This window comes from Electrona antarctica (genome assembly GCF_951216825.1).
Source record: "Electrona antarctica genome assembly, chromosome: 14".
NCBI classification, from domain to species: domain Eukaryota; kingdom Metazoa; phylum Chordata; class Actinopteri; order Myctophiformes; family Myctophidae; genus Electrona; species Electrona antarctica.
In genome coordinates this window covers 45,704,035-45,714,683 of record NC_136795.1, presented here as the reverse complement: position 1 = coordinate 45,714,683, position 10,649 = coordinate 45,704,035, and the positions used below count along the sequence as shown (strand labels likewise).

The window sequence follows — 10,649 nt, the reverse complement described above, 5'->3', positions numbered from 1 at the left end:
TACAACAGGGTCCAGCATTTCTAGTCTGATAGAGGTAGGCACAAAGCTAGCTGAACCCCTCTTGGTTCAACCATTCAACATAGAAATCAGGCATAATTGAATGTACCACTATATGTCCAAAAGTAAATAACAAACAAGCAAATAGGCCTCCAAAGCAATGACATTAAAGGGCCGCTTCACCACTTTTCAACCTATCATCATATAATTTCTCCTAACTAATGTTCATGATAAAATAGTAAAAATACCACAATTTATTTCTACTCAGTCTGTCTCATCGGAGGGCAGTGGGCTTCCATTTTCGAATTGCAACTTTCCAGGAATAGAAAGACGGCCATTTCTATTAGCTTGGATGCCCCATCGATGATATCACTGGTAGACGGGTTTCTGAGCTGCCCACAGCCCTCCCATGAGACAAAGACATTTTATCATGAACATTAGTGAGGACCAATGCTGATGGGTTGAAAAGTGGTAAAGTGATACTATACTAATAGACCATACTCAGTTTTTCTACTGTAGAAAAAGTTGACATTTATACTTTTAAGATTGAATGAACAATTCCCTCAAACCAGGTTCTGTGTAGCCTACAAAGTCATCTTTATTTGAAAAGTAATACTGTAATTAATACATTAGAAACTTTAAAACCAAACAAAACAATGTGCCTCATGTTTATGGTTTATTATGCTTGCTCATCAAATTGCTATCTGGTGACATCTAGTGACCATTTGTAGCAACAGCAACAAACTGAATGAATGAAGGCGATGCAAAGTACAGTTTACACAATATGAATGGACAATTACGTGTTTAGGGTAGTAGGGCTGATATCGTTTAATGGGGGGGGGGGGGACCCTAGGGAGACCCTTCCCTTTATTGATCTCAAGAATATCTACCTTAAAGCATCTTCAAGTCCACTGAAACAATGGATGAGGTGTATTGGCAATGGCATGCAGTGTGCCAATCTCCAGGTTTTTCCATGTATGTTCAATGGCACATTTCACTCATTCAGAAGCATGTCCACTGTCCAGTCCAGTGTACCTCTGGTCATTGTGCTGAAAGGTGAATCTTTGCCCCAGTCTCAAGTGAATAATACAATAGGCCTATACATTTATAATCTCCATTCTTTACACTAGCCGATTTTTTCCACATTGCGGATAGTTACTTATAGTTTAACAATGAATGATATCACCTTCAGCCGTTTCAATGGCAGCAGTGTCACAGCAGCCATTTAAACACCATACCCACAACAGAGGTGAACATGGTCCATTGAATGGATGCCCAGTGCACTTGTCTTTCAGTTTAGTTCTATCGAGTTGAACATGGGAGGACAAATTTCATGAGTAAATATTGTATCAAATCACCTTTCTAGTGATGCACCGAATATTCGGCCACAGAACATATTCAGCAGAAAATGGCTAAAAATAAATTTTCTGCCTATTCAGTTTCGGCCCAAACAGGCAGAAAATATATCACCGAATAGTGTATGCAATTAATGCATTCAAAAGAGCTGAATAAATGTTTTATGGACCCATAAGTGATTATTATTTAAATTAAGTTTTGCCATAACCATTCCTTTTGCCATAAATCAGGTAGCTTTAAGGTGCGGCCATGACAGCAATGGTAGGGGGAAAAAGATATATAATATTAATCATATTCGGATTTTCGGTATTCGGTTTTCGGCCATCCGTTTCCTATATTCGGTATTCGGTTTCGGCCAATAATTTCCCTTTCGGTGCATCCCTACACTTTTCCAAGACAAACTTCGGTCCAGCAGTTTGCCAAACACACAAACCAATAGGCTTCCACAGAGCCATGCCAAGTGACTACATGACAGTTACAGTGGTGCAGCAACAGGCAACCTGGGTGTGACGAACGGACCTGTGATGGCACAATATGTAGAGAGCAATTTCCCAAACGTTTTAGCTCGAGACCCAAAAGATTTATTTGGTCTCTTTCCGGGAACTAAACATGCACCTTTTCACAAGAAAGCAGATCTACAAGCTCATAGCACAACACGTGCTATGGGCTTGTAATACCTTGTATGTCTGCAAATTCTTGAATAGCCATTGGCTATTATAAAATATAAGTATAAAATATGGCTAAAATCAAATGCTTTCCTGGTTTTAATGGGTTAAGTCACGATGCGAGGTTTGCCTGAAGAAACGGATTAGGGATCAAATGTAAATGTTTAATGTCTAACAGGCCATGGCAAGATACTGTAGTGTAAATACACTGAATTAGCCATTAGCATTTGTATTGTATTCCACTAAGCTCCCCATGACAAACATCTGCCTTCACATGAAGACAGTGGTTACACATTTGAATGCAGTTTGCCATTAGGACACATTTGTTCGCTAATGGCAAAAAAATGCATTCAAAAGGACATGACACCCCAACTACTACTAAAAATTATATTTATGTTGCAGTAGTAGAATTACTATGAACATATTTAAGCATCTTGGTTTGCATAGTAAGATTGGGCTAATGAGACAAAGTAGTCAGTATGATTATTGTCTCCACCAGGCCGAAGGCATGGGGAGAGAGTATGTTTTGCACTCCGTCCGTGTGTGTGTCCGTCCTTCCGTCCGTCTGTGAACAGCTAATCTCCGGCACCGTTAACCCGGTCGATGCCAAACTTTGCACACACACTCCCTGGATGCCAACGATGAACCTCTGCCCCACATTTTCCAGAATGGCCTGTTATAGCCCCACCATGAGGCAGCTTTTCACATTTTTTTTACCTAAAACTGCACCGATCTGCGTGAAACGTTGCATGCACACTCCCTAGAGGCCAAGGACAAACCTTTTACCTGCATTTTCCGCATCTGCCTTTTATAGCGCCACCAGGAGGCCGACTTTTGTAAAACACATTTTTTGATATTACTCCTCCAGATTCTGTCCAAAAATCTCACAAATAGTTACACAGTATCTCTATGGTCATGTGCTCAAGTCGGATCTGTCTGATATTTCATATTCCATCCTAATTGCCTATAATTGGCTTTCACAGTTTGCAAGATTGCCCAGTTTTGAACAATAGCCTCAAATCATGAACGCAGCATGCAATTTACGTGAAATCTTTCACACATTTTCTTACTAGGCTGAGGAATATATCGCACCCTTTTCACATTGGCCTGTTATAGCGCCACCAACAGGTTGATTTTTGCAAAACACATTTTTGGAACAAAATGCCTCAAATCGGTACACATGATCTCTGTAGTCATGTGATCAAGACGAGTCTGTTGGATTTCTCAGATTGTACACTGATTGGCTAAGATTGCCTTCCAAAGTTTTCAGGAGTGGCCCGTTTTGTACAAAATGCTGCACATGTCCTGCTCATCCAGAATTCTATCCTCAGAGATGCTATGAGTGATCTGGCTCTGCATTTCCTCAACAAAATGAAGGAAAAAAAATCCTCCTAAACATTTTGCCAAACATCACACACACTCCTATCCTCCTGGTGGAGACCTGTGCCCGGAAGGGCACTTTTTCTAGTTAATATATATTTTTAGTAGTGTTACCAGCTGTATAAAAATACAAAATAAAAAAGTGTCTGTAAAACAAATTCATACCGGTATTTCAAAAAAACGAATTTGGGCAATTTGGTAAATTAATGTCCTTTCGTCAAACAAGAGTCTCACACAACAGTAGTGAAAATGGCATAAGCTCACGTGTTGACACATTGAGGTTGTATTTGTATTATTTTTTTATAATTAAATGTTTGAGATCCAGGGTTTCATGCCGACAGCAACGATATGTTAAAACATATTGCCAAAGACCAGATCGCTGACACAACAGCTTTATTTTTTAACAAATAAAAACAAATCACCGTCATGGTATGAAAGCAGCACAAAATTTAACAAAACAAACAAATCACCGTCATGGTATGAAAGCAGCACAACATTTAACAAAACAAAGGGATTCCAGCAGACTTTCTAAGTCTTGATATCCTTCCAAATCCTGTAAAAGAGAACATGTTAAAAAAAAGTTGGTGGTTGCTTGCAAAGAATAATTCTCCAGATTGTGCAGAAACCCAAAGAGCCTGGTCAAGGCACTGAACAACACAGGTGAGGGGAATGCTCTCTAGTAGTTTGCAGTTGCACAGCCTCAAACTGGATTCAATTCCACAGCTCGCCTCAACTGTACAAGCTTAATTTCTACTTAGTTAAGCAGTGGTCTCCCAAGCGAAAATAGATCTCCCAAGTGAAAATTGATCTTGTGAATCTGCAAATTTTCAGTGTGCAACTACAAGATAACAGTTAGCTGCTTGCAGCTTGAACAAAGGTCCCAACCATCCAACCTTCTAGCCTAGTCTGTAGCCTCTCCTCGTCATTCCTTCAGAACACACGATCAAATTCAGTCTGGCTTGTGGTGGCTGGGTTTCTGTTCTGGTTGGGCTGCTGCTGGGGCATGTGGCCCCTCCGTCTAGGTGGGGCCAAATATTCAAACATGGAGGTATTGTGGGTGGAGAGCATGTTCTTCAGGTCAGATGGCATGGGGTCAGACCAGAAGAAGTCGTGGTTGAGTGCATCGTCACTGTCCGTCCGCTGGGCCGGGTCTAGAACCAGGAGTTTGTCTATTAGATCCAGAGCATACGGGTCCTTGACGTAGGCCTTGAGCCGATCTTTGACTTTCCTCTTCTGCCCTTTGGGTAGTTCCATTTTCTGGTACAGCTCGTATTTCTTGTCCACGCCAGGCCACACCTAAAAATACAAAACAAGAATGTATTTTAGAGCTGTTGCAACATATATGTTGTTATACCTTTCAATCCGGGAGCTACCTCCGTGTCTCATTTGTTGTTGCTATAAACGTAGCATCATAAATTATTATTCTTTTGGAATAAGAATTTGAAGGTTTTCAGAAATCTTCAGTTAAGTTTTCAACTTGGAGCTGCCTTGGACCCTCTTTAAAGTTTGCCACCTTCTTACCTCCTTTACTCAAAGGTATAGCACTTTTATAGAACTCTTGTGCAGGTTTTAGAGGGTGTTTTTAGAATCTGTTTTAGTATGCTATGTCAGTGGTTCAACCTTTTGAAGCTGTGAGCCTGCAAAAAAATTAAAAAAGGCTTAAATTATACTTCACCGTCATCTGGGAACAGTGAAGTCTATTCTAGTATTCTACTCTATTTTACCCTCTTCTCATTCATAATGTAGTATTATATTTTGTTTTCCTATATTCAAATTTGAAGCAGGGAAATTGGGAGACAGTGGTGCAGTATCGCCACATTTGCGTTAACAGACAATATTTACAAATATGAAGTTACAGCATTCCTATGCTAAATGACCTAGTCAAATGACAAAGAAAACGCAACTCTAATCAATCTTATACTCAAACCTCATAATCCATAGTCGCCCCATATGTATCTTACCTCAGCAGTGATGGAGCCACAGAGCTGGCTTATAAGAGTCAGCTGGTGTTGCTCCGTGTTCCCCTGCATGATGGGACTCCTGGTCCACATTTCAGCCATAATGCAGCCTGCACCCCACAGGTCAATAGGTGGCCCATAGTCTCGCTCACCTACCGGGGGGGAAAAATTTAAAATGCAAACTAGAACTATAGCACTAGTTGACCGCACACATTTAACCTTAGCTGAACAACTGCATCAAAGACCCTTAGACCACATTAAAACAGACCTCCCTGTTTTGGGCATTAGTGGTAAATAATAAGTTGTAAAAGTCCAAGAAAATAAGGATTCACGGTTACCTTTAGCAATTACCTTTATATTGACTACAGGAAATAAGTCTCTTGTGCACTACATGCTGCATTACATGACCACAGGCGTTGACACTAAGGGTTGCCCCTGGCAGGTAAATAAAACTTTGGGGCAGGTGGAGTCTGCTTTCAGGTTGCCCGACACAAAATATAAAACACCTGAACGTGGCCAGAGCGCTCTGCCGTCTGGTCTGTGAAATGAAAATAAGAGCACCGTTTACCTATGACGTGCCGTTTTCACTGTTGCTACACTTAAAATGATAAATTATCAAGTGTGAACCCATAGTAATTCATAGCTAGGTATTTGGCATAGAAATTGGTGATTTTTTATCGTACGGCCTAGTGAACGGTAATTCAAATTTTACCTCATTTTACAAAGAACATTTTTGTTTTTACTTTTCGGGCAAGTGCCTCTGAGACCTAAGTGTCAACGCCTGGACCATTTCCCAGTTAGAAACATCCAGCCACAACTATTTATACTGAAGGGGAAAAATGTCTCTTACCTAGTAGCAGTTCTGGGGGTCTGTACCACAGGGTGACCACGCGGTTGGTGTATCGATTACCCTGGCTGTTTTTGGCTAGACTAAAGGCCCTCGCTAAGCCAAAGTCTGCCAATTTCAAAACCCCGTCTCTGGTGATGAGCACATTGGCTGCCTTCATGTCTCTGTGGAGGATCTGAATCAGCACAATGACAACGATATACAGTATTAATGACAGTATTGTTTAGACACTCAGCAATAATTAGTTACTTATATTTTATTTGTGCTTATGCAGTCTTTGGCCCAAAGTTGAAGTGTTAACTTCTGTTGTGAGCAAAAATTACAACAACATTTGGAACGGACTGCTCTATGGTCCTAATAGTCTAAGCCGTGGGATGATTATAGTATTTATAATTGTTTACTCTGGCAAATCAATTGTACCCCTTCTCTTATTCCAATTTAGTCATAATGCCAATTAATATTCCCCACACATTTGTGATTTGCCACTGATGTACACACACACACAATATATGCAACTACGTGGTAACACTTTTAAATACACAAAGCTACAATCAATCACTGTCAGTGTTGTCTATTACACTTTCCTTCGGTCAACAGTCGATGCTCAGTCGGAGCCAAAACTCACCTTGTTTCTGTGAATATAGTACAGGCCATTGAGAAGCATCTGCATGACCTTCTTGATCTCAGCCAGGGTGAATTTAACATTGGCATTACTTAAAAGACCTGCCAAGTCATGTTCGCAGAAATCAAACACCAGGTAGATGCTGCCTTTGTAGCGGTTGAACTGAGTAGCTGGGGAAAAGAATATAGAAAAATAGCTATAATAATAATAACACTATTAACTGCATCATTAGAGCTTTAGACAATATTTAAATTATAACGATATCTGATAACCGATTAATTGCAATACAAGTTTATTGTAGAGTAGAGTTTACCATACACTTGTATGTTATACGGTAACAGTGATTCTGGGTGCAGATCCAGACGACTTTTATGTAATCTGCAGTGTTTGAGTGCACCCAGATGTGCGTTGCTATTGGAACGCGCTGCCCTCGCTACAAGTTGCAGCCGCACGCAAGTGGCAATTCCCATCCACCAGCTGTTTAAAAACCAGGAAGAGACTCCTGCTCTAAGAAGCATCTTGCCGCACCTTGTCGCATATATATGGGTGCACTGTTTCTGATAAGAAGCTGATAGTGTGGGGGGAGAATTAACGCATGCATGCTCGTGCAGTGGGCGTTTTTGCAGTTTTATTTGCCCTTTTTGGTCTATTCGCGGCCTCCTACTGTGGTGGCCCGCCACAAAATAATGCATAGGGGAAACACTGGATCTGGATTTTAAAAAATGTGTCCATCCCTAGTTTCAATATTAACCCATTTTGACCTGAGATCAGATTCTAAAAATGTCTTCTACATCCTGACAGTTTTCTGGAAAAGCTATGTTTCTATGTCAGTCGACATAGAAACATAGACCTACAAGCTCGTAGCGCGCCACTCGGTGGCGCGCTATGAGCTTGTAGATCTGCTATTTTTCAATAGCTAAAGCATAACATAATGCTAACACCAAAAGGGGTTCCCGCCCAAAATGGGTTAAGAGGTGAAACCGGTTTGTTGACTGAGACTCACCTTTGGTTCGACAGATCTCAATTAGATTAACCACATTCTCATGTTTAAGCAGCTGTAGTATCTTTATCTCCCGCAGAGCGGTGATGGGGAACTGTGGAAAAGTAGCCACAATGTGTGTAAAATAAAGATTATGCAGAGATCACAGATTTACAGCAAATAAATAGAAATACAGTGCTGCTCATGGAACACAGAACTACTGATAGAGAGATCAGGGCTAGGTGGCTACTGGCTATACAATTTAAGTAGATCTTGCAAATCTCACGAAAGACGGTGGATATTTGGCTAAAATGTATAAAACTACTACTAAATGTATGTAAACTACTGCTTCAAGGATTAACGGGATTATAAACAAGTGCTCACCACAAAAGGTAAATAAATAAAAAAATCAGGGTATTTATTAAAGATTAAAAAGTCAACATGTTTCAACATGAAGACTCACTGTATAATTATGTTTGCCCACGGTCAGTATGACAAAGACGTGGTTCTGCCCCCAGACTCAAGCCAACCTGGACCATAACTACCATCAAAGAAAGTCTATCCAAAGCTGTACAAGAAGTTCTGGTAAAATGACAACAATTAGTCCTGCACTTCTAGTTTTTCTGGTTAGAGCCTAGCTTCCCAGGCTTTATCTCCTGAATATATACAACTGGGAAAGAGGTTAAAAGCTCCAGCATGTTCTACGCCCACTCTTCCTAGGTACAGTGAATTGTCCCTTACTCTTACCCCTTCTTTCTCATTTTCCATCAAAACTTTCTTCAGTGCAACTTTCTCCCCCGTCTGCCTGTGTTTTGCTTTGAAGACTTCCCTGTGGAAGAAAAAAAAATCAACAAATCTTGCAATGGGCATCTTTTGTTCATCATTTCCACACAGCAGTTTCATTAAAATGTTAAAGTAACTTATGGCAAAATAGCTTTTATTACATTTATGTGATTATCGAAGTCCCCACTAGATGGCAGTATCGGAGGGAGCACAAATGATAGATGTTCATTAAAGGATGCATACAAATCATACACAACAGAAAGTATAATCCACAACACCGATGCATGCATGCAATTGCAGTACACATGTTCTTCTCAAAAATACCCCATCCAACAACTAGCCTTGGAGACCGCGGCGCCGCGTTTGTTTCCCCAACAACAAACATCAGACGTAATAGCAAAATAGCCCCCGAATATCGTCAATATCATGTTTTTTTGTTTTACGGTTAAGCCTAATTTATACGTAGGCTGGTGTTGCATACTGTGAGCATGCTAGCAGATAGTATACAAGCTCTCATGATGAGCTTGTAGGTCTGCCGTGTACTGAGCACTGTGGCGTTCCGTAGTATCCGTTACAGGCGCCATGTTTACTCTGGATAGCAAAACATGCTAGCAGTATAGCACAATAGCAGCAGCTAGTAGCCCAACACATATGTTTACAGTGTAACTGCACAGACATGGGTGCGATGGACGTGTCACAACTCTTACCCGAACGTTCCTTGGCCAATTTTAGCGAGTTTCTCATATTTGGAGAACTCGTCACAGAAAGGGAACTCAACGCCATCGTAGTACTTGGACATGATGGCGGCCTCCCGGTCGGGCCTAGAGAGGGAGATCACATAAGACATGTTAATATTCAACATTTGGATGCAATTTGAGGTTAAGGACATTATTAATGCGACAAAATTCATACTTTTCAGCCGCCGCTGCTGCGGTGGTGGCGGCGGCAGCGGCGTTGGATGCGGCTTTCTCTCCTCGCTGCATCTTGTGTTTGTCCAGGGAGAAGGCAGCAGAACGGCTGGATGGAATGGATTAGACCGGGACAAAAGACGGTCGATGAAAACAAGACGATCCAACCTCTAGTCATTTCCTGTAGACGTATACGTAAGGGTGACCCCGCCCCGTTAAGAGCCCGGAAGTGGCCCCCCTAGCCTTGACGAATGGCAAGGTTTGAACCAGGAGTATCTTGTCTGTTGAGGATCTTTGATTAGAATAAATAAATACAATAATCCGTTTCCAATATCTTGGGGAAGGTTTTAACCTTTTTTTCATACTATCAAGGTTCATTATTTATTCAGCCTTGACCTAAGCCTTTCAGACTCAAAACTGTTATCATTGGATAAGATTTTGTCCAATGTCCACAATTCCATGTTGTATTAATGTGGTATCATAGGAGAGATAACAGGCAAATGATCAACATAAAAAATCTTCTACATTCGCCAATAAGTGTAGACTTCACAGATACACTCTTGAGAATGTAAAATATACACTAAGTCTTAAGACATCGATAAGGGACCCTTATTAAGGGTCCATTAGGTTACCAACCAACATTATCCTCATTTAGCTGGGGACCACCTGGAACCCCCTCAAGGACCACTTATGGTCCCCAGAACCACTGTCTTATGACAAGTTTCTTCCAGGTTTAAAAAAAAGAATAAGGTAGTGAGTGCATTTCCCCATAGCCTATGGGTGCGTTCAGATTCAAATGCGCACCGGGAGCACATTTGCCTATTAGTTTAAGTATTGGCAGTGGACTCAGTGTGCCTATATCCAAACGCACCCTATATATCAACTAATGGTTGACAGACCACAATGGAAGCCTCTTATTTGAGTTACAGACCCATAAGGGTCCATTTGGTTTCAAACTATAATTTTAGCTGGGGACTCCCTGGAAACCCTCAAGGACCCCTGGGGGTCCCCTGTCCCCAGACCCCACTTTGAGAACTATGGGTCTACACTGTATTGACACCACTGCTAGTCAATGTTCACATATCTATGATAACGAGCACCAAAAGAAGCGACCTAAGGCCAAGAGAGAGCTATCAGCTATCAATATGCATCGG

General features: G+C 41.1%; 1 protein-coding gene across 1 annotated transcript; it reads right to left on the bottom strand.

The window, feature by feature from the left end:
• Positions 1-3,774: 3,774 nt before the first annotated feature.
• cdk9 (cyclin-dependent kinase 9 (CDC2-related kinase)) lies at positions 3,775-9,658 on the bottom strand. The gene is made up of 8 exons (XM_079520071.1): positions 9,500-9,658; positions 9,295-9,408; positions 8,552-8,633; positions 7,829-7,919; positions 6,829-6,995; positions 6,207-6,378; positions 5,360-5,508; positions 3,775-4,694 (listed from the first exon to the last, which is right to left on the bottom strand). The coding sequence occupies exons 1-8, from the start codon at positions 9,568-9,570 to the stop codon at positions 4,329-4,331; spliced, it is 1,212 nt and encodes a 403-aa protein (XP_079376197.1). The 5' UTR covers positions 9,571-9,658; the 3' UTR covers positions 3,775-4,328.
• Between the last annotated feature and the right edge of the window lie 991 nt (positions 9,659-10,649).